This window comes from Mobula hypostoma, chromosome 2 (assembly GCF_963921235.1).
Source record: "Mobula hypostoma chromosome 2, sMobHyp1.1, whole genome shotgun sequence".
Lineage (NCBI taxonomy): Eukaryota > Metazoa > Chordata > Chondrichthyes > Myliobatiformes > Myliobatidae > Mobula > Mobula hypostoma.
Genome location: NC_086098.1, coordinates 200,898,969 through 200,923,941, shown reverse-complemented (window position 1 = coordinate 200,923,941; position 24,973 = coordinate 200,898,969). Strand labels below are relative to the sequence as shown.

Sequence of the window (24,973 nt, the reverse complement as noted above, 5' to 3'; positions counted from 1 at the left end):
CAACAAAGATGAGTCAGCATACAGAAGGTAGAGAGGTTTGTGAAATGGTGTGAGAACAAAAACCCGAGTCTCAATGTCGACAAGGCAAAAGAAATGATTTTGGATTTCAGGCTCTGCCATGGAGAAAATTAAGAGCACCGAGTTCCTTGGTGTGCACATAAAAGACGATCTAACCTGAACCACAACATCTCCTCACTAGTCAAGGCAGAGCAGCATCTACATTTTCTGAGGAGATTGAGGTGTACAAGGCTCCCCACTCCTATTCCAACAACTTTCTCAGGAATACCATCAAGAGCATCCTGTCTGGCTGCATCATTGTGTGGCACATAATCTGCAAGACATCGGACTGCAAGACCCTACAGAGGGCAGTAAAAAAAATGCAAAGAGGATTCTGGTGTTCCCTTCTCCCCTATTTGCAACATTTACCAGGAGCATTGTATACAATGGGCCCAAAGCATTGAGGATTCCTACCACCCATCCCACAGTCTCTTTGACCCACTACCATCAAGAAGGAGACACAGAATTATCAGGGCTAGGACTGCCAGACGGGGGAAAAGCTTCTTCCCTCCAGCTATAAAACCAATGAATAACCTGTCACCACCAAGGTCTCATCACTAAAACAGCAAGCTGTTTGCTGTTTACTGTTCTGTTTATCTGTGCTGAGCAGTACATGCATTTTGAATTATATTTTATTAACATATCTGTGGTAATATTATGATCTCTGTGCCATGTGTGATACATGTTTTGTGGGTGCACTTTGGTCAGGAGGAATATTGTTTCAGTTGGTTCAATGGTTGCACATACATAGAGTCAGATGACAATAAACTTAAACTTGATATCTAAATTCCTGTCTCTTACAATTCAGTTATTATAAACATGAATCTACATTTTAAAAATAGACACACTAAACTAGTGGTGATGGGGGAAAGAGCAAATTTATGGAATGTACAAGAGATGGTTTTCTAGATTAGTATGCCGAGGAACTAATGTGGGAACAAACTACTTTAGATCTTCTATAGTGACATGATAAAAGGCTTGTGAGAAGTAGCTTAAACATACAGTAAAATGCTCTGCATATGTAAGGGGTCTCTGATGTTTCTGTAATAGAACCCTGGAGTATTTAATAACATAGAATATGCATCAACTGTATTAAGGTGGCTTAAAGACAAAAAACTAAGCTTGATTGTGAGCTGAGTCAAAAATAATGCTCTTCAGTTTAAACAGATTAGAAACATAGATAACCTTCAGCACAATACAGGCCCTTCAACCCACAATGCTGTGCCAAAAATGTACTTCAGAAATTACCTCGGGTTCCCATAGCCCTCTATTTTTCTAAGCTCCATGTACCTATCCAGAAGCCTCTTAAAAAGACCCTGTTGTATCTGCCTCCACCACAGCTGCCGGCAGCCCATTTCATGCACTCACCATTCTATGCATAAAAAACTTACCCGACATCTCCTCTAACTACTTCCAAGCACCTTAAAACTGTGTTCTCTCGTGTTAGCCATTTTAACCTTGGGGAAAAAGCCTCTGACTATCCACACAATCAATGCCTCTCATCATCTTATACACCTCTATCAGGTCACCTCTCATTCTCCATCGCCTCAAGGAGAAAGGGCCAAGTTCACTCAACCTATTCTCATAAGGCATACTCGCCAATCCAGGCAACATCCTTGTAAATCTCCTCTGCACCCGTTTTAAAGCTTCCATATCCTTCCTGTAGTGAGGTGACCAGAACTGAACACAGCAACCCAAGTGGGGTCTGACCACATTCCTATATAGCTGTAACATTACCTCTAGGCTCTTGAACTCAATCCCACGATCCCACAATGCACTGTATGCTTTCTTAACCACAGAATCAACCTGTGCAGCAGCTTTGAGTGGCCTATGGACTCGGACCCCAAGATCCCTCTGATCCTCACAGTGCCAAGAGTCTTACCATTAATACTATTTTCTGCCATCATATTTGACCTACCAAAATCAACCACCTCACACTTATCTGGGTTGAACTCCATTTGCCACTTCTCAGCCCAGTTTTGCATCCTATCGATGTTTCGCTGTAACCTCTGACAGCCCCTACACTATCCACAACACTCTCAACCTTTGTGTAATTTACTAACCCGTCCTTCCACTTTCTCATCCAGGTCATTTATAAAAATCATGAAGAGAAGGGGTTCCAGAACAGAACCCTGAGGCACATCACTGGTGACCAAACTCCATGCAGAATATGACCCGTCTACAGCCACTCTTTGCCTTTTGTGGGCAAGCCAGTTCTGGATCCACAGAGCAATGTCCTCTTGGATCCCATGCCTTCTTACCTTCTCTATAAGTGTTGCGTGGGGTACCTCATCAAATGCTTTGTTGTAATCCATATACACTACATCTACTGCTCTGCCTTCATCAATGTGTTTAGTCACATCCTCACAAAATTCAATCGGGCTCGTAAGGCATGACCTGCCTTTGACAAAGCCCTGCTGACTATTCCTAATCATATTATGCCTCTCCAAATGTTCATAAATCCTGCCTCTCAGGATCTTCTCCATCAACTTACCAACCACTGAAGTAAGACTCACTAGTCTATAATTTCCTGGGCTATCTCTACCCCCTTTCTTGAACAAATTCTTTGCAATTTAGTTCAAAATAAGCAAAATATGAAATGTATGCTGTAGTGTTATGTTGAAAGCTGACAAATAGCCTGGAATGGCAGAAGTATGTCAAATCTATCACAAGGTGCCTGAACAAGATACAGAAAACAAAAGAGTTCCTGAAAAGTTCAAAGAATTAAATTGCTGAATCAAGTAAAATTTTTGACAAAAATCTACACACTTAATATAAGGAGAATGCATAAGACTATGAGCTCCTATTTATCTGCTTTCAAGGAAAATTTTATATTGTTAAATCCAATACAAGGGCCTTAAATTTCAAGGTGGCAAACTCTGAGTTGGCTGCTGTTGACTGGAAAACTACAGTTAAAGATATGACAATCAACAAGAAATTGCTAACATTTAAAGCTTTATTAAAGTTTACAACAAATACATACTCCTAAGAACAAAAATAAAACAGAGAATATAGAGAAGTTAAAGATAAAGCCTTAGAAAATAAAAGAGAATAGCAAAAAAGTTTGGAAATTTTTTCAGAACTCAAAAAGGCATAAGGATAAGGAAAGCAAAATACAAGAGCAGAGGCTAGGCACAAAAGGAGGTGAAGAGCTTCAAAGATTATATAAAAGGTTGAGGGTAAATTAATGTAGATCCCTTACACTGGAGAAATTATACTGATAAAGTATTGCAGAGAAATTAAACGTGTCTTCTGCAGTCTTTGTGAAAGTTAAACAGATCTTCTTATTTTTTTATTTTAAGTTTGCAACTCGTAGAATGGATAAAGAGAAAGCAGTTAGTTGATTTATTTAGGATTAAAGAGGCCTTTAATGAGATGCCACATAGAGATTACAGAACCAATCTGCAACATGCAGCTTTGGATATAAACTACTAGAGTGGATTAACAATCAAGAAACAGTTGGAAAAGATGGGTCGTTTTCAAGTTGGAATACTCTGACAAGTAGAGTGCCAAAGAGATTTGTGCCAAGGCCCTGAAATTCACATGAAATTTGATGAAAAGATTAGTCTAAGGGATCCAAGTTTCCTGATATTACAAAATCAATGATAGTGTAGACTGTGAAGTAGCTATAGCTGGCTAAGTGAATTAATGAGTGCATTGCAGGTGGAATTTTCAAAAAGATGTTTACAAAACTTACAAAGTTTAAAATGGAGTTAAAAGTGTTGTGTTCAGAACGACCTGGTGGAATTGTACACAAAATGACTCAAAGTTAATATACTGACATAGCAAGCAGTTGGGAAGGCAAATAATACCTTGGCCTTTAAGTTTAAGGAGTATTGAGATACAGAAATAGAAACATATAGCCCCAATTATATAGGGCCTGGGGAGATCACATCTACCTCCCTATTGATGCATACAGTGAAGGTTCAGTAGATTAACTTCTGCTTGTCATACAAGGAGAGAACACACAAACCTATCCTCCCAAATTTCGAAAAATAAGTGTAGAACTTTCGAGGCATTCAAAATTTTAAACAGCTTTACAGAGTGGATGCAGGGATATTCCCCTGATTGAGGTATTTAGACTCTGAAAACGCTGCTAGAAAGAGCCAGACAAAGGTGGGAAAAATAAGCTCACCCACAAGCGAGTGAACCTTGGAAGTTATCTGCCCAAGGCAGGTTAGAGGCTCAGCCCCCAAGCATACCCAAAGTGCAAATCTGATAACTTTTTGATATCACTTGAGTCAAAAGTTGGTATCAACACAGAAAATTGCCACTAGTGTAAAAGATTAACTATTATCTTCTTGAATGGTGGAGTTGGCTTGAGAAGTTGATTGAACTACTCATGATACTCTGAAGCTTCATGCGATTAACTATTATCTTCTTGAATGGTGGAGTTGGCTTGAGAAGTTGATTGAACTACTCATGATACTCTGAAGCTTCATGCTCCCAAGGTCAGAAATGAAAATTCTCACTGATGAATGCACAAAGTCTTATTCTCAGGGGGAAAAAAAGCAGTCACTGACTACATGCAGTAAGATGTGGACCATGCTTTTGCATGGATGGTTAAGTGGCCTATAACATAGATGACAGAATGACTAGCTCGTCAAAAGAGTATCTAGTTCCTCCAGAAACAAGTTCCCAATGTATGCAATATCGTCTCGACTGACCAAAACATTGGAAAGCCACTTAAATATGACTGCACAAGCAAGCATACAAGCAAGTACCCAACAGCCTATAACATGCCAGAACCCACAAGTCAGGAATGTAAAGGACTTTTCGACAAATGTCAGATGAATGGAATCCCAACACAGACAGCTCAACAGCACTGCATTTAAAGTAATCCCTTTCTTAGGCATGCACAACCTCACTTATAAGGGAATTTCAGATCTAGACACAAATGCTCACCTTGACATTAATGTTTAGTTTGCAGTTGATTTAATTCTTTTATTTTATCATAGGTTCTGGAACTAAATCTAAATTCAATACATTTGAGTGGGTTCCACTATTGCTCACTTTTACTGCCAAGCTCAGGCTTTTAGTTTGTCCCAGCAGCTCCTTTAATAAATTATTAAAGTTACTGTTCAAACCAATATCTCAACTGGATCAACAGTCACCTGTTCCATCCATCTGTGGGATTTCAGCTGGCACAATCTCAGCAGACCCTTTTCCACAATTGAAGATGCAAATGAAATATTTTTTTGTTACATAGTTTGACATTTATGGAGAATGAAAGTTTAAACTAATTTGAAAAGGACATAATTACCGAGGCTACAGTTTTAGAAGAAGACATCACTAAAACTTGGTTCAGAAGGCAGTGATTTCATACATGAGCACGGGAAGACAGATTAACAATGGCTGAAAAAAAAAGGTCAAATCGGTTGGAATATAGGAGACATTTGACAGGGGAGCTAAAGAAAATCATTAAAAAGTTGTGAATATCTGGAGGGGACTGTTTCGAATGGTGACAGAGGCAGATGAGCACCTGAACAGCCCAAACCAACAAGACCACCAGAACCCAAGGAAAGAAAGTGGGAGCAACTCAGCAAGCTCCAGTTTCAGTTCATGCGATCTGAATGTATCAGCACCAGAAATAATGTTTCTACTGTGGACTTTAGCACAAATCAGACAACTGGCTTCCAAATTGAAAAAAAATATTCAGCTCTTTCATAGTAATCACATCGATAACATTTGAGACAGAACTAATCATTGCTTTTATATAGAGGTCATCCAAAAACTGATCCAATAACACTAGCAGTACAAAACTAAGGACAGCTTACTCCAGTGGGGTGCTGATCTTCTGTAACTGAATTTGTACACAACTTTCCAAAAAGGAATCTGTTAGAGCTGTTATTGTTGATGACCTTCAAGCAATATTTCTCAATGAGACTTTCTGGTCATAATAATGATTACATTTCTATTTATGAGAGTTTGCTCAGCATGTACTGACAGTTGTTTGTCTAACAGTGACTATCTGGCACAAATATCTCACTTTTTGGTAAGCACTACCGGATATCCTGAGTTTGTGAAAACTGTTGTTCAAATTCCCATTTCTTCTGCAATTTTGAAAATCTCTTTCAAGTAATTCATCAGCAATTTCAACCTGAAAATCGCATTTCCCATTTCCAATATGAGTCTCCAACAAAACTTAACACGCATCACTTCAGAATTTAAAGCAGAGAACTGCTTTTAACAGGGCTACCATGTTTTTAGCAATTGTTGGACAATATCACTCCATGAAACTGTAAGCTAAATGGTTAAAATAAAGCTGACATTTCACAAGTTAGAAATGTGACGACTGATCATGAGCATAGGTGAGAAAGCTCAATACTCTTCGACTAACCTAGTTTAATTTTTCAATCTTTACATTACTACCTGCAAAAAATGCAGCTGCTACTCAGAAAATGCTACACGTGTACAATGTACCAATCAGATTCAGTTTCAAATCTCAGAGTCATTGGCTTTTAAATGGCTTTTCAAATCAATGGGAAATAACATTAAGTGGGAAGAAGAGTGTAAAATAGATGGGCAGTTATACAAGTTAATTTTCTAGTAGGCAAGTTAAAAATGATACCATATTGCCAAAGTGCTCCTGTCATGTGATCCTGCATTACATAAAGATGATCACTGAGGGAGGGGAAGGATAATTTCAATATTCCATATGCACAACGTGCAAGTCGCTGTTTACTGCACTGAGAAATAAATGGTGTTCTGCATGGCACAAACACCAGATTGATACTCGACAAGTCAATGCATTGTGACCAGAGTTATCTTACTGCAATACAGTGCATGGTCATAAGACCATAAGGCATAACAGCAAAATTAGGCCACTCAGCCCATCGTCTCCTCTGCCATTCTATCATGCTTGATATATTATCCCTCTTAGCCCCATTCTGTCTTCTTTCCTGAACCTTTGACACCCTTACCAATCAAGAACCTATCAACTCCACTTTAAATATACCCAATGACTTTACCTCCAAAGCTGTCTGTGCCATTAAATTCCACAAATTTACCACCCTCTTGCTAAAGAAGCTCCTCATCACAGTTTTAACTCGCAAATCATGCAGGACATAATTTATAAGAATTCTATAACAAATTAAGAGAAGTTGACAACTGGTGTTAATAAGCTTCATCTTTAGGTACAGCAGTGTTTATGACAGTTGCCAGAAAATATATTTCATTCATGATTACATGGTTCATCATATTGACAGCTGCCTCAGACGTAGAAGGAAGAAAGAAACCACTTCCTCTATGGTGTATGTTCTGGGATTGCCTGAATATACTCACCATGATGAATAATGCCATTCTCAAGCAAAGCTTGACCCAGATTCACTCCTTCCTCAGCTTTACTGATCTCCCCTATCTCCATCAGCCAGGAAACAAACTCACTGCAAACAGAACATTAAACAGAAATTTCATTCAGGATGCACCACAAAACGGTGTCTATTAATGGTCTAATTAGCATTGTTTGTGATTTTTAAAATGCAAAAATTTAGTCTGAATCTTAATCTGAATAGAACCAGCACAGAAAAAAAACCTTCAGAAAGCTCAAGCTCATAACAAATATCTATCAACCAATTAAAACATCAAATGATAATTTATTGTTCTTTAAAAGAAAATATCCTCAATTAAATGGCAAACTGTTATAAACATATGAAGCAAGATGTTTGTATTAAGATGCATGCTCATTCCCTAGTACTTGTTTGTCATCTGAAGAACACAAATCCAAGAGTTACTTTGGCACAGTTCATAAGCTCCAACAAGTGCCTAATTCTCAAACCAGACTTCAAGATTGAATTTTATTAGAAGCCAGGCAACAGCTTTTTCAAAAACAAGAATGAAATTTGTTTTTAATTTACTCAAATATCATGCATATATACCCAGCTGCCAGGAATCAACAAGAATTTATTAACAAAATTGACTTTTTATTCTAATCTTAATCCTTCTTGTGAATACTGCTTATTTTACACTATGTGCCTGTGGTACGGCTGTACGCATGTTTTCATTGCATCTGTGCTTACGTGCACTTGGCATAGACAGTAAGTTCAATTTTGACTTTGCTGGATTGTTTAACATACTGCTATTACTTTTGGAAGGAGGGGCAGCTTGCATTCTCGTGTAGGTGAAGAATTGAAACCCATATCTACATTTTCATCACTCTTTTGCAAGAGATTATAAATTAATCAATGTGCAAGGATATCAGCTGCATAACTATTAATTTGCTTGGGTAATATGGGCTAACTTATTCTTTGAACATTTTATAAAATAAAAAATTATTATCTGAATGGAAGTTCCAACAAACTAATTAGATCATTGTTGATGAAATTCCAAGAGTATTTTTGACTTGAGCAAAAGGCAACTATAACTTGTTATTTACAGTGACTACAAGGGATCATTCATACATTGAATTCAAGAGCTATTGCCAAGATACCCTCTATGCAACATGTACTTTTGAAAGCAAATAACAAAAACAAAGTAACATAATCAGCAGAACACATGCATTCAAAAGCAAGTCGAATTTATGATATCATCTGTTTATAACCATTGTACAAGTATCCTAATTTACAATGGAACTCAGTGGGATTAATAAAAGTGAAGGTAACACACAAACCCTGCGCATAGCATTTAATAAAAATATATTCATCTCACATTTGAGTTCATTTCAATTTTTTTTTTAATTTCATTCAGCACCCATTTAAAACAAAAATCGTTTAATTACACTTGCATTAGGTAAAGTCTGTGCAATTAGACTCAGAAAGTGTATCTGATTTGGCGAATTATATTAAGGTTGACAGGAAATCCAGTATTTAGCTATTCTAGTTACATGAATAGAGCATGAAAATTAATGAGGCCTTACTTGCCAAGAAAGCACTTAGGGACTATAGACAACTTTCTCCTCCTGTCCTTTATAAGATTTGTTTTTTTGTTCATCATCATCATGTGGTAGAGTTTCTCTCCTTTCTCCGAGATCATGGCATATGCATCTCGCTCCATGCCCAGTTTCAGACCTAGGAAACAAAGTTGAGAGACATGCAAAAAAAAGTTAAATGTTTTTGGAAGCATTCCACTGTATGCATTGCTTAAAACTAAAAGCACAGCTATCAGAATCAATAAAGCTGCCTGGTGCTGTTTTGTTGATGAATAGAGGGCATGTGCTATGATGTGTGAGTATCTGGGCAAACTTGGACTATCTTCTCTGGAATGGTGGGGGCTGAGGGGAGATCTGATAAATTTATAAGATATGAGGCATAGATAGAGAATGCAGAGTCTTTATCCCGGGGTTGAAACATCTGACACCAAAGGGCATGCATTCAAAGAGAGGAGGCAAATTCAAAGATGTGTTGAGCATGTTTGGTGCTGGGTTTGTGGTGGAGCTAACACTTCAAGGATGTTCAAGAGGTTCTCAGAGTGGTATGTGATTGTGCATGAAATGTTATGTTATGGACACAGTCCAGGCAGGAATGATTAGCTTATTGGACATTGATTACTAACGTCATTGACTCAGCACAATATTGTGGACCGAAGGGTCTGTTCCTCTACTGTATTGTTTTAGGTTGTCAGTGAAGGCACTGAGCATTGTCTCACAGGGGTTAGGTGAAAAAACACAAGCAAAATATAGGGTGGAGATCCTTCAACATTTTCAAGTTTTTCCTACAAATAACAAACTGTACTTTACTACATTTAACTATACGCACAGTTGTAAGATGGCTCTGACAAACCACAGTGACTTGTTGCAGGCAGCTTTACAAAACTCCTAAATATACTTCTTCTGAACTGCTCTCACTGGAGCCTGCAGTCTGTAATTTCCCTGTAAGTAATAGGCTTTTGAACTGTCTGAACAAACTAGTGATTTCACAATTCTTACTGAAGGACTCAGTGGACTTAACATTTAAGCATTCAGCAAAAGCACCTTTAAGCAGAGGAAAGCACATTGTTATTGTCACAATGGAGAAGGGGACGCTTCCAAGCCTGACTGAAATGCCAAGGTACGAAATTTCCTCTATGCAACATCTTGTTATCAAATGCACAGTCGCTGGAGAACAAGATTGGGGACCTAAGGACAAGATTGCTGTATCGGAGCAAAATGAGGATTTGCTGCATTCTCTGTTTCATGGATAGATGGCTCACTCTGGGCATGCCAGGTATGTTGATAAGACCTGAGGGTTTCTTGATACACAAGATGGACCAAACAACTGATTCCAAGAAGGCAAAAGATGAGAATCTGCATTTCATGATAAACTCTTTGTGGCGCTCATTCACAGCAGTCCTGTCACAATCTCGACCCCCAACTTAGGACATCTAATGATTAATTGCTGGCCATTCTATTTACCAAGAGAGTCCTCCTGCATGTTCCGGACAATAGTTTACACATCACCAAAGGCCAATGTTAAGCAGGCCATTGAGTACTGAGTGATACCATCAGCAATCCCTGATACCTTTCAAATCATTGTCAAACACCTCAATCAGGCTTGTTTGATGAAATTTCATCCCAATTATGATCAACAAAGCACCTGCAGTACCAGGGATCCCAACACACTCAATCACTACTTTACGACCAATAGGAATGCCTTATGTTCCATGCCCTGGACTGCATTTTGGAAAAGCCAGTCACCGGGCTGTCTTCCTCCTAAATGCATACAAGCAGCGGCTAAAGAGCAAGGCTCCAGAGATGAGGATTACAGAAAGGTGGTCATAGGAGTCAGAGGAGCAGCTATGGGATTGCTTCAAGTCTGTGCACCTTCATCACAAATTTTATAAAAACAGTCGTAGACAACTGTATCCTCCCAAAATCATTCAGAGACTTCCTCAACCAGAAGCCGTGAATGAACCATGAGATAAGCAATCTGCTAGGAGCCAAATCAATGGCATTCAGGTCTGGCTACCAAGAAAAACACAAGAGGTGCGAGTACAATCTCAGGTAAACCTTGTCACCTTGCGAAATGGCAATTCTAGATCAAACTGAACTACAGAAGGATACTCAACAGTTGTGGCAGGTTTCGAATGCTATCACCTTCTACAAAGTGAAACCAAGCGACATAGGTGACAAAAAGGTTTTACTCCTAGATGAGCTCAATGATTTCAAAGCTCATTTTGACTATTAAAACATGGAGGAATATTCACAAACATCCACAGCCCACAATGACCCTGTGACTTCAGTCTCTAAGGCTGACATGACAGCATCCTTCAGAAGGGTGAACCCACGAGAAGCGTCTGACCCAGACAGGGTACCTGGTCGACTACTAAAGGACTGTGCTCATCAAATGGCTGGAGTGTTCACCAATATTCTTAACCTCTCACTTCGGCAGTCTGAGGCACCCACTTGCATCAAGCCGGCTTCAATTATACCAGTGCCTAAGAAGAACATGGTAACGTGCCTCAATGACTATTGTCCAGCAGCGCTTGCATCCACTGTGATGACGTGCTTTTAGAGGCTGGTGATAAAACATATCAACTCCTGAGGAGAGACTCGTATTTGCCCCAACTTGCCTATCATCACAACAGGCCAACAGCACATGCCATTGCATTGCCTCTTCATTCAACTCTGGAACATCTGGACAGCGAAGACACACACACCGGGAAGCTCTTCATCGACTAGAGCTTGGAAATCAAAACCATCGTCCCCTCAAAACTAATCAATAGGCTTCAGGACTTCAGTCTCAAAACCTCCTTGTGCAATTAGATCCTCCATTTCCTCACTTGCAAACCTCAGTCAGTTTGGATTGGCAAAGGCATCTCTTCCACAGTCTCCATCAGCACAAGTTGTGTGTTTAGCCCCTACTCTACTCACTTCATGTTCATGACTGTGAAGCTAAACACAGCTCCATGTGTGGTGAAGGGTATACTGACTGGCTGCAACACTGCCTCGTATAGAAACACCAATGCCGTTGAATGGAAGAGCCTACGAAACGTAATGAATATGGCCCAGTCCATCACGGGTAAAGCCCTCCCCACTACTGAGCACATCCAGATAGAGAGCTATCAGAGGAAAGTAGTATCCATCTTCAATGATGCCCACCATTCAATCCATGCTCTCTTCTCGCTACTGCCATCAGGAAGGTGGCATGAAAGCCTCCAGAGCCACACCCCAGGTTCAGAAACAGTTATGACCCCTCAGCAATCAGGCTTCTGAACCAGAGATGATTACTTCACTCAATTTCACTCACCCCATCGCTGAACTGTCCCTACAACCAATGGACTCACTTTCAAGGACTCTTCATATCATGTTCTTGATTTTATTTATTTATTATTATTATTGTTTCTTTTTTCTTTTCATGTTTGCAGTTTGTTGTCTTTTGCACATGGTTTTGGGGTGGTCTTTCATTGATCCTATTGTGTTCCTTGTATTTACTGTGAATGCCCGTGAGAAAATGAATCCCAGGGTTGTCTATGGTACTTCAATAATAACTTTGAACTTTTGAACTTTGACACAAAGATTAAATTTGCATGTGGTTTTTCAAACATGCCCAGGCAGTTCCACTTCATGACTGTGCCCCACAATGAATAAGAAGCTAGGGTTTCTTCTAATTTCAAATGACGTAAAGGATCAAACATCAGAAAATACAAGAGCTACTCAAAAAGAAGTTCAAGGATCATCTTTATTCGTCATATACATTGACACGCATTAGGAATTTGCTGTGGTGTGTTGTTATCTTGGCATGCAACAAGAAAACTACATTCAATAATTAAAAATAATAAAGAATTACATAAAAATAATGCTGCAAGTATGGAGATGGAATAACATGTGCATAAACACCAGCATGTATTTACAATGTAAACAGCATTATAAAAAAGTGGTGTAAAGTGTTACCAATGCAGTGCAGTAATTGGGGGGGGGGGTCTAACGAGAATGGTTAATCAGATTAACTACCCTCAGGGAAGAAACTTTTAAGATGGCATGATTTTTTTTTTCTTTTAATTTCCCTATAGCACTTTCCAGAAGGCAGCTAATGGAGAAGGTAGTTTGCTGGGTGATGGTGTCTGCAATGATTTTCCTGCCATCTTTTTTGTCCTGGACACATACAAGTCCCCAGTGAGGCAGACTACAGCCAGTGACTTTTTCTGACTGAACTAACAGTTTGTTATTGTCTTTCCTCTATTGTGAGAGAAAGGTATACCGAACCAGACATTGAAGGCTGATGTGAAGATGCTCTCTACGCACCAGTATGTTTTTGGGAAGGTAGTATTTTACCAATGGGCACAAGTACATCCTCTACCAAGATTAGATATGGCCCTGAGGGAGTTAGATATGGCCCTTGTGGCTACGGGGATCAGGGGGTATGGAGGGAAGGCTGGGGTGGGGTTCTGAGTTGGATGATCAGCCATGATCATAATAAATGGCAGTGCAGGCTCGAAAGGCTGAATGGCCTACTCCTGCACCTATTTTCTATGTTTCTATGTTTCTATGTTTCCATATGAGGTCCTGCATAATAATGATGTCCAGGAACTTGAAATTAATGTCAACTTTAAGTTGAAAATGTTCAGTAGAATGTGGAGTAAGCTTTTTGCGATCAGTTAATTTTGACATGGAGCAAGAAATTCAACTGTCCAAGATATCAAGGTGTGCAGTTCTTTTGATCAGGATCCAAGTACAATCCAACTAAAACTGGCAATAATAACCATGGAAACTTATTTTTCCCTTTGAGACATGCCGCCCAGAAACCCACCAATTTAACCCTAGCCTAATCACAGGGCAATTTACAGTGACAAACTAACCTACTAACCGGAGTGTCTCGGGACCATGGGAGGAAACTGGAGCACTCGGAGGAAACCCACAAGCACAAGGGAAAGAATGTACAAACTTGCTTACAGAGGACACTGGAATCAAACCCCAAACTCAGATGCCCCAAGCTGTAATAGAGTTGCACTAACCACTAAGCTATGGTGGCTCAAATTTTGAGCATCCCAGAAAATAAATTAATCTTGCGAATGAAAGCTGATGTTAAATTACTTAATATGGCAGTCGTCACACAATACTAATTTACTGCTCACTTGAAAGTGATTGTACACCACAATAGGATCCCAGCCTTAGACTTTCTATTGTTGCCATGGTATTTACATGGGTTACCCAATTGAGTTTCAACGTATTACCACGTCATTCTTCATGCAAGCGCAAGCAACTTCATTTCTTGACGAGCTACGAAGATAAAGAATCACTATGTATCATCCACAAACTTTTTCTGACCTAATGATAGAGGGAAGGTCACTGATGAATCAGCCTCTAAAGCTATTGAAATCACAAAATGAAAAAAAAAGGCCAGGGGATGAAGGCCTACTGCAATATTCAACTTTATTGTAATTTGGAGAGACAGCACTAACAGATCATTCTGTCCCAACAAGACCCTGCTGCCTAATTACACCCATGTGACCAATAAACCTGCTAATGCATATGTCACTGGAATGTGGGAGGAAACAGGAGCACCTGGAGGAAACCCATGCAGTCACAGCAATTCTTTTTAGACAGCAGCAGAATAGAACCTGGCTCGCAGGCATTGTAGCATTATGCTAACCACTACACTTTTGTACCACCCCTTGCACGGGATGACAGGAAAAATGAAAGCCACAAAATCTTCATATACTGGAAATCTAAAAGCTATGACTGCTATGCAAAATAACTTCTGAGTCAATGCAAAATAAATTCTGAGTCTGCAGTTAGTGACCATTTCCATAAATGCGAAATACTCAAGTTTCAATATCAATGCGATGTGTGTCTGCAGAAAGAAAAACACATTACAATGATGCCATGCTTAACTCTGTAAAATCCATAAACCTGTAACATCCCCTTCAAATGAGTTCCACAGTAGAAGGAAGATTCTGTATCCATGCCTTAGAAATAGCTCGGACCCAGTCATGGCAGCAAAGGTCACAAGTTTGAATTTTGGGCATTTCATTCTCCATGGTCCAATTAAAATCATAAGGATTGAAGCTTGATTTAATTACAGCAACTGCTCATTCACTAGACAAATTTGAAAAGATGTTGTCACATTTTATCAATACTGGAATGATTGATATATATTTATATATATAAAAATAAAATGTCCGGACACAGGTCGAATGGGCATCAAATGGGCATTTCTCTTTAGAGAAGGGCATACACATGATGTCTTGATTAATTTCAGCACGTCTCTTGTTAGGTTTTCTTGCATTGCCATTTTGCTCTTCCGTCATAGTTGCCAATGGCGATGAAATTTCATGGTCCACTTCCAAGTTATTATAATTCCAAGTAAAAATAACATATATAAAAATAAATTTTCATTGTTTATTCCAGTAAATGGTAATCAATGGTGTGTCTAGCTAATTCTGCCAGGTTATTAAAAAATCCCATATTGTAATTTGACAGTCGAGGTGGAGGGCATAAATGAATTTCTACCTCTCCCTTCATTCAAACCAAATTCTTATTTAAGAGAGTAAATTTTTCCCCTATTTGCCCTTATACTCAGATATGATCTGTTGGGCCAATTGGTTAAGGCATTGGACTAGCAATCTGAAGGTTGTGAGTTCGAGCCCCAGCCGAGGCAACGTGTTGTGTTCTTGAGCAAGGCACTTAATCACACATTGCTCTGCGACGACACTGGTGCCAAGCTGTATGTGTCCTAATGCCCTTCCCTTGGACAACATTAGTGTTGTGGAGAGGGGAGACTTGCAGCATGGGCAACTGCTGGTCTTCAATACAGCCTTGCCCAGGCCTGTGCCCTGGAGAGTGAAGACTTTCCAGGCGCAGATCCATGGTCTCGCAAGACTAACGGATGCCTTTAAGATCTGTTGGGTTAGCTTTTTCATCCTACTTTTGAAAAAAAAATACCTAAAGAAAACAAATGGATCAGGTTTTTTAAATCTTTGAATACTATAGGCATTTCCCCAGAGCTGCATACTTTTGATAAAGGTAGCTTTCTCCATTCTATAGTCTTGTATACTACACATAGGTTCTCAGGCAAATTAAGAGATCAAATTTATTCCACAAGATGCTAAATTGGAAGAGGCTCACAGTCAGATGCAAGCCATTTATTGCGATGCATATCTTTCAACTACTTGACTAGCCAGGGACTATGCACTCATTCAAGTTCATGCCTCTTGAATCTCACACAGTCACTGCTCATGACTTATCCCCTTACTATATAACTATCTATTAATATTTCTTGACTGATACTTAATTGGCACAACAAATTACTTTTCCAAATGTCATCATTACAGTCAAACTCCATTATATCACATGGCAAGCCAAATACAATCCAATTTACCATGCAACTTAAAATGATTGATTCTAATGTAAATTCATGCAATGATGGTGGGCAAAAATTCATGTGGTGGTCAGCTATGTAATACCTCATCTGATCAAGTTGAAGACCCTGGGAAGGTCAATTACAATTTACATCCCTTACTCAAACATCTAATATACTAAGCTAACAAAAGGAAATCTGCTCATTTAACAACCACACAAATCACAACATCACCATAAACTATTGTGTGGGTTTCCTCCCAGTGCTCTGGTTTCTTGCCACATTCTAAGATGTGTGATTTAGTGTAATCAGTCACTGCAAATTGCCCCGGTGTGTAGGTGAGTTTTAAACTTTAGGAGGAAATTCTGGGATTATGGGAAGGAAAAGAAATGAGGTTAGTGTAAATGGAATTTGTGCATTGACCCAATTATCATGAATGGTTAGCATGGACTCAGTGGGCCAAAGGGTCTGTTGCCAAGTCAAAGAATTCCTGACTCAAGAAACTCAATCTTTCTTCATACAATCAACCTCTTCACCACAGGAATTAACAAAGTGAACCTTCTCTGCATTGCCTGCCACGTAAGCACAGCTTTCCTTCAGAGCAAAGGCCAAAATTAGACAAGATGCTTCAGGGGCACTCTTGCCAACACCTTGACAAGTTTCATTACAAAAAACATAAGGAGAGAAAAGATGAAATATGGAAGTTAGCTAGCCAAAAACATCAAATAGGATACCAAAAGTTTCTGTTTCCAGATATATAAAGGGTAAAAGAAAGCCCAGAGTGCCTAGCATGGATAGAAGACTGGCTGATTGGCAGGAAGCAAACAGTCAGAATGATGGGGGCCTATTCTGATCGGCTGCTGATGACAAGTGGTATTCCACAGTGGTCGGTATTGAGACCACTTCTTTTCATGTTATACGTCAGTGATTTGGATGATGGCATTAATGGCTTTGTGGTCAAGTTTGCAGATGATGCAAAGTTAGATGGAGCAGCAGGTAGTGCTGAGGAAGCAGGGAGGCTGCAGGAGGACTTGGACAGATTGGGAGAATGGACAAAAAAGTGGCAGATAGAATACAGGGAAGTGAATGGTCATGCACTTTGATAGAAGGAAAAAAGGCGTAGACTATTTTCTAAACAGGGAGAAAAATCAAAAATCTGAGGTGCAAAGGGACTTAGGAGTCCTTGTGCAGGATTCCCTAAAGGTTAACTTGCAGTTTGACTCAGTGTAAGGAAGGCAAATGCAATGTTAACATTCATTGTGAGAAGACTAGAATACAAGAGCAATGATGTGATGCTAGGCTTTATGAGGCCTTGGTCAAAACTCACTTCGAGCATCATCAGCAGTGTTGGGCCCCTTATCTAAAAAAAACATGCTAGCATTGGAGAGGTCCAAAGGAGGTCCACAAGAATTATTCTGGGAATGAAAGGGTTAAGGAATGAGGCGTGCTTAATGGCTCTGGGCCTGTGCTCTCTGAAGTTTAGAAGAATGAGGGAAGATCTTACTGAATCCTATGAAATATTGAAAAGCCTACACAGAGTGGATGTGGACAGAATGCTTCCTATAGTGGGTGAGTCTAAAGCCAGATGAACAGCTTCAGAATAGAGGGGCGTCCATTCAGAACATAGGTGAGAAGGAGTTTTCTTTAGCCAGTGGGTGGTGAAACTGTGAAAGTTATTGCCACGGATGGTTGGGGAGGTCGTCATTGAGTATATTTAAAGTGGAAATTGATAGGTTATTGGTTAGTCGGGAGATTGATAGATTTTTGGTTAGTCAGGACATCAAAAGGTTAAGGGGAGATGGCAAGAGAATGGAGTTGAGAGGATAATATATCAGCCATGATCGAATGGTGCAGCATACTCAACAGGCTGAGTGGTCTAATTGTACTCCTCTGCTTTGTGGTCTTATTTAAAATTTTGCATTAGGTCAATATACCATTTGTCATTCTAATTAATTTTTGCCAAGCTTTTGTTTGTCAAGGACCAGGACCCCACATCCCTTTAAATTGTAGTCTCACTACATTTACATAACATTTGCTCTTTTTTCTTCCAAAGTGGATTTTCCCACTTGATACTCCACCTGACCACTCCTTCCTGCAATGTGCCATATTACTTCCCCTCAACCAGAATTTCAGCCAGCTCCATCATTGGCACGAGCCTCCCCATCCTAAAGGACATCTTCAAAATACGATCCCTCAATAAGGTGGCATCCTTCATTAAGGACCCCCATGACCCAGGACATGCCCTGTTCTCTTTGCTACCACGAAGGAGATATAGGAGCCTGAAGACACATACTCAATACTTAAGGAACAGATTCTTCCCCTCCAGAATCATATTTCTGAATAGTCAATGGACTCACGTACACTACCTCAATATGTTTTTGCTCTCTTTTTGCACAATTTTCAAAACATATTTCTTATTGTAGCATAGCTTTTTAATCATTATGTATTGTAATGTACTGCTACAACAAAACAATAAATTTCACATCATATGCCAGTGATATTAAACCTGATTTGGCTTCTATCATTCGCCAGTTTTGCTGCAGTACACTTGTGCCCTTCATTCAAGTCATGTGTGAAAATAATAAATAGTTTAGAGCCAAGCTCTGATCACTGTGGTGCCAGACTAGTCACCAATTGTCAACCCAAAAATAATCCATTTGTCCTGATTTTCTGTTTGGTGTCCATTCATCATTCCCCTATCCAAGTTAATAGATTATCCCAATCTTTTATTTTGTGAAATTACTTTTTATGCCTTACAGAAATCCTACTGCACCTACTGATTCATTTTTACCCATGCTGGTACATTTTCAAAAGAACAAACAAAATTGTCAGACAATATTTTCTTCCCCAAAACCATGTTGACTCTGCTTAATTGTCTACTGATTTTGAGTAGGTCTTACTACTATCTTCTGAACAATGGGATTCAGCAGCTTCCCAAGGATGACATGAGCTTAACTGTCCTATTGTTTCTTTAGGTTGATCCTGAGAGTGCAACTCTGAATTATATTTGACTTCGTTAAGTACCAAATAGCTTTGCAGAAGTAAGGTTGCCACACTACGCACATTACTTTGCAACACATCACTTTGGAACTTATTACAACACAGCAGGAACAATTTTGCCGGAAAGCCCATGCTAGCAGCCAGCCTCAGTCCCCAACTCACTATTGCTGAATAAATTTCAATGAACCTCACCCCAAGCTTCTGGTAAATCTTCAGATATTGCAGCAAACTTTATGCTGATATGAACTATTGCACTGGCATCAGATTGAATATTCAGAAGCATTTTGTAGATGTCTTTCCCAATGCCATCCCTACTCCTCAACTCTGCAGTAACACAAACAAAGTCCTGGAAGAACTCAGCAGGTCAGGCAACAACTATGGAAAGGAATAAAGTTATTTTGGGCTAATACCTATCTTGATAAAAGGCCTCAGTCCAAAACATCAATCCTTTTCCTTTCCATAGATGCTGCCTGCTGCCTGACCTGCTGACTAGATCCAGCATTCTGTGTTACACTGGATTACCAGCATTTGCAGAAACTTGTGTTTGTTCTTAACTCTGTGTTCAGTCTTGTATGTCATTTCACACCCATTACACTTCTGCAAAGTTAAAAAGGATTTCAACAAAGGCTGTGAGCATCAAGCTTCTGATTTTATCCCTATACCTGTAAATCACTGCAATAAAAACCTCTGCTTCATGAATCCATCTTTGATTTCCGACTTCACACATTCCTCCTGGATTTGGACAGCTTTTCCAGAATTTCATTTCTCAGTTGTCTTGTTCACACTGAGCTAGCAGTGACCCACCATTGCCAAGATCAGGGGTGTCTCAGTTCATGTCCACAGCAGTTTGGAAGGAGAGGAAGAGCAGCCAGATGTCTTGGCACATATTGTTACCAATGACATAGGAAGGAAAAGAGGTCCTGAAAAGAGAATTTAGAAAGCTAGGCAGAAAGCTGAGAAGCAGGACTTCCAGGGCAGTAATTTCTGGATTGCTGCCTATGCCACATACCAGTAAGGGTAAAAACAGGATGATATTCCAGATTAATGCATGGCTGAGAAGCTGGTGCAGGGGGCAGGGCTTCAAGCTCTTGGATCATTGGGATCTTTTCTGAGGGAGGTATGACCAATACAAAAGGGACGGGTTGCACCCGGACACAAGTGGGACCAGTATTCTCGTGGGCAGGTTTGCTAAATCTGTTGGGAAGGATTTAAACTAATTTGGCAGGAGGGTAGGAACTGGAATGAAGGGACTCAAGGTAGGATGGATAGTTAAAAGAAAGTTAGCATGCAGTCAGACTGACGATAGGATAAAATTGTAGCCAGCAGGGTGAGTACCAGTGCATTAGGGATGCAGAATCAAAAACAGTAGCAAACACACTACTCAAAACGCTATATTTCAATGCATGAAGTATAAGAAATAAGGTGGATGATCTTGTTGCACTTTTACAGATTGTCAGGTACGATGTTGCGGCATCAGTGAATCATGGCTGAAGGATGGTTGTAGTTGGTAGCTGAGTGTCCAACATTACACACTGCATCGGAGAGTAGGAAGGTAGACAGAGGTGGTGGCCCAATTCTGCTCCTATGTCTTATGAAGGCTTTATTCAGTGCCACATGCAACAACTCAAGATCTTCATTATATTGAAAAAGTTGCAAATTAAATCCAAGTTACCACTGGTGCATGTTCACGAAACCTGTTACTTCCTGTGAATACATTATTGATAACTTCACCAAGCTTATTTTCTATTCAACATGCACACGCCCAGCTAGCTAGTTCATTAACATATTCACAACTCTAAATGCATTTAAGCAGTTACTGATGCAAAGTAAAATACAAAGCTATCAAGAAAATGGAACTTCACTTTGAAAAATCAACTAAGGTTCACACATTACTCAAACAGAAAGCTGTGTAAGCTCAGCTATTTCAGGAACTATTGACAAACTTGCAATGCAATGTACTTGATCCACTTTTAAAGGCAGCATTTCAGACACTCTCTACTAAGGTTAACTTCTATCAAGATAGTTCCCCGTATCAAAAATAGTCCCTGATGTAATACACATCAAACTTTTTGACTTATTTTCCTGTGTATTATTTTCTACCTCTGACCATATCAAGTTGGTAATCTAATGCCTAATGTCAGGACAACACATAATCTACATTACAAATTTCAAGGTTTAGTTTTGAAAATTTGCATATCTTAAATTTGCAAATACTCAGTGAGGTCGGGGGGGGGGCTGAGAGCACTGAAGGTGCTGATGGTAATCGGAAGATGAAGAAGTAGTTTACATGGCAAATACTGTACATTCACATCTCCATCTGTTTCCAACAGTTCAGAAGGACCTGCAGTCCATTCACATTCATTTGTTTCCTCATTACAGAATTCAACAAATATTTACCAAGGCATAGAGCATGCATGAAAATTAAAATACAAAATATTAAGGAGATTATAATGGTTTTGATTGAAATTTGTTGGTGGAATATGTAAATTGTTAAACATACAGGTGCAATTTCCCTAAGGTTACTACCAAGGGGAGGAGATTTCAGTTTAACTTTTGGTCAGCTACTTCTGATTTCTCTTTGCTCAACCCAATTCTCTTTAAAACAGCAATAATGTAGTTAATTGTTTAGTTGCCCCTTTCCCTTCATCATCTTGTAAAGTGAATGATGAATATTTAGTGATTATCAAAACAAAGTATTTGTATTGTAACCTTTCCCCTTCACGATCTTGCAAAGAAAATGACCAATATTTAGTGAATACCAAAACAAGGTATTTGTATTGTAACCTTTTTTCCTTCAGGATCTTGCAAAGTGAATATATTCATTACAATCCCTGATATAATATATTGCATCAATTTGTTGTCAAGAGACTCTGGATGCTGCTCAGGTCTAAAATGTACTGCCTAAAAGCATTCAACTGTTGACCAAATAAAATAGAACAAAGATTATTACTATTTTCAATAAACCGATAAGGCTTTCCACAAGTTGAAGGGGCACAGCTATTCCCAAGCTCTTCAAACATACACAACACTATTACGCTATCAGCAAGGAGTTTCTACATTTCTCCCCCTGAGTGTGTGGGTTTCTTCTGGGTGCTCTGGTCTCCTCCCACAGTCTAAAGACATATTGGTTAGCAGGTTAATTGGTTATTGCAAACTGTCCTGTGATTAGGTTAATGTTAAGTATGTGGGTTGCTATAGCTCATCGGGCCAGGAGAGCCTGCTCCCCCTGTAAATCTAAATAATAAATAAATACTATGAAACTCATTTTGATGGTGCGAGCAGATGCAATATATACAACAATACAATTCCAGGTGTCAGTGTGGGCTTGAAAGAGATTACAGAAGTGCTTTAGAGGAATTTCAAAAGGCAAAGAGCTATAACATTATACAGGAAACAGGCCCTTCAGTTCACTCACCCATGCATACCAAAACAGCAATCCAAATGGCTTTTAACCATGTAAACCTTTGACTACAGCTTGCTCTGACAATTCAACCCACATAGCCAACACTGCCTATGTGAAAAACTTACCGACCCACTCCCTTTTAAAGCCTTCCACATATCACTTTAAATTTATATCCTCTCGTTTTAGACTTCCTGGAGACAAGACTGCAATCATCCACCTTACCTATGTCCTTCATGATCTTATACACTCATCCTTAAAAATTAGCAGATTTTCTTTCGTAGGATTGCTTAGTTTTCTTTACATCTGATGAGCTGATGAGCCGGTGCTCCAGTGATACTAGCCTTCGATATTTGGGCCATCCAAATACCGCTGCCATACTAATAGACTTTGCTTTGTCACAACATGCAAGTTAGTATCCATGTACAGTAACTTTATTTTCATTTACACTGCAAATCCTGAAATACATAGATTGAAAATACAAACGTTTGCAATTTGAGGGACTTTCTTTGCAATGCTGGCCTTCGACGCTTGAACGAAATGCAACCTTGTTGAATAAACTTTGAAAGCAGTGAAAGACAACAAAGTAAAACTGCTTTTGCAAGTTATTTAACCATAAGAATTCAAGAATTATTAAAAAAAAGACCTTTTACTTTAGTGAAATATAATAACACTGATTACAAATTACTCACTCTCCCTCTGTTCCCGTTCCTTCAGAATTGCATCCAGCCACTTCTGTTTCTCATCAGCCGTTTTGGCCATTAAAACAAACCACTTGTTTTTGGCAGTGTTGTGGATCTTCCAGCCATTTGTCACAGTATAGCCATTGCTGTGGTAATCAGCTATAAATACAACACAGGCAATTTAGGAATGTTAAAATGTGCTTGTGAACTAAAATTTATGACACACTGATTTTCTTGCCAATTTTCTAGATTTACTGATGCAGCCATATGCTAGTCCCTAACCACGCGTAATGGTGCAATCTTCCTGTTGCTAATGATGCTATCTCAAAGTTCAACACTCAAAATAAATTTATTATCAAAGTACATTTATATCACCATATTCTACCTAGAGATTCATTTTCTCTCAGACATTTACAGGACAAAAAATAAACAGTAGAATATGGGGGGAAATGATCATGCTTAACAAAGACCAACAAACATCCAATGTGCAGAAGAGGATAAATTGTGCAAATAATAAATTTTAAAAAGTAAATAATGACTTGTAGAGTCCTTGCAAGTGAGTCTATACAATAGGTATGGAGTCAGTTCAGCACTGAGGTGAATATGGTTATCCACACTGGCTCAGGAGCATCTACAACTCAGGTTCTCAATATTTATTACTTATTTATTACCATTATTTTGTTTTTTTTTCTTTTATATTTGCACAATTTGTTGTATTTTGCAAATTGGTTGTTTGTCTGTGTTTGCATGCAGTTTTTCATTGATTCTATTGCGTTTCTTTGTATATCAATGTCCACAAGAAAGTAATTATCAGGGTAATAGATGGTGACATAGATATACTTTGATGGTTTACTTTAAACTTTGATGGTTGTAGGGTTATACACAGCATTTGCCTGTGATGCTGCCACCAGTAAGTTTTTTTCATTGTTTCTATGCATACATGTACTTGCACTAATGACAATAAACTTGACTTTGCTCGTTGTTGTGGATGTTTGTTGTATTACACAAACAGTGAATGACATTGGTCAATGGATCTGGACTCTCAAGTGACATAAAAGTGCAATAACAACAAGTAACTTTTGCTCTAGCCACTTTGACCGATCTCGTTCTCCAGAACGAGTTCTCTGGTCTTGGTGAGACCACACCTGGAGTATTGTGTGCAGTTTTGGTCCACTAATCTGAGGAAAGACATCCTTGCCATAGAGGGAGTACAAAGGAGGTTCACCAGATTGATTCCTGGGATGGCAGGACTTTCATAAGATGAAAGACTGGATCAACTAGGCTTATATTCATTGGAATTTAGAAGATTGAGGGGGGATCTGATTGAAACATACAAAATCCTAAAGGGATTGAACAGGCTAGATGCAGGAAGATTGTTCCCGATGTTGGGGAAGTCCAGAACGAGGGGTCACAGTTTGAGGGTAAAGGGGAAGCCTTTTAGGACCGAGATTAGGAAAAACTTCTTCACACAGAGAGTGGTGAATGTGTGGAATTCTCTGCCACAGGAAACAGTTGAGGCCAGTTCATTGGCTATATTTAAGAGGGAGTTAGATATGGCCCTTGTGGCTAAAGGGATCAGGGGGTATGGAGGGAAGGCTGGTGCAGGGTTCTGAGTTGGATGA

The 24,973-nt window shown here is 39.3% G+C and overlaps 1 protein-coding gene across 2 annotated transcripts in view; it reads right to left on the bottom strand.

The window, feature by feature from the left end:
- The window catches only part of prex1 (phosphatidylinositol-3,4,5-trisphosphate-dependent Rac exchange factor 1), a 209,860-nt gene that overhangs the window by 92,531 nt on the left and 92,356 nt on the right, over positions 1-24,973 (bottom strand). For both annotated transcript variants that reach the window (XM_063041400.1, XM_063041401.1), the window contains exons 9-11: positions 23,361-23,510; positions 8,912-9,062; positions 7,342-7,442 (exon numbers count right to left, since the gene is read on the bottom strand). In XM_063041400.1, coding sequence (XP_062897470.1) covers positions 7,342-7,442; positions 8,912-9,062; positions 23,361-23,510 — 402 coding nt within the window. The remainder of the gene's footprint in view (positions 1-7,341; positions 7,443-8,911; positions 9,063-23,360; positions 23,511-24,973) is intronic.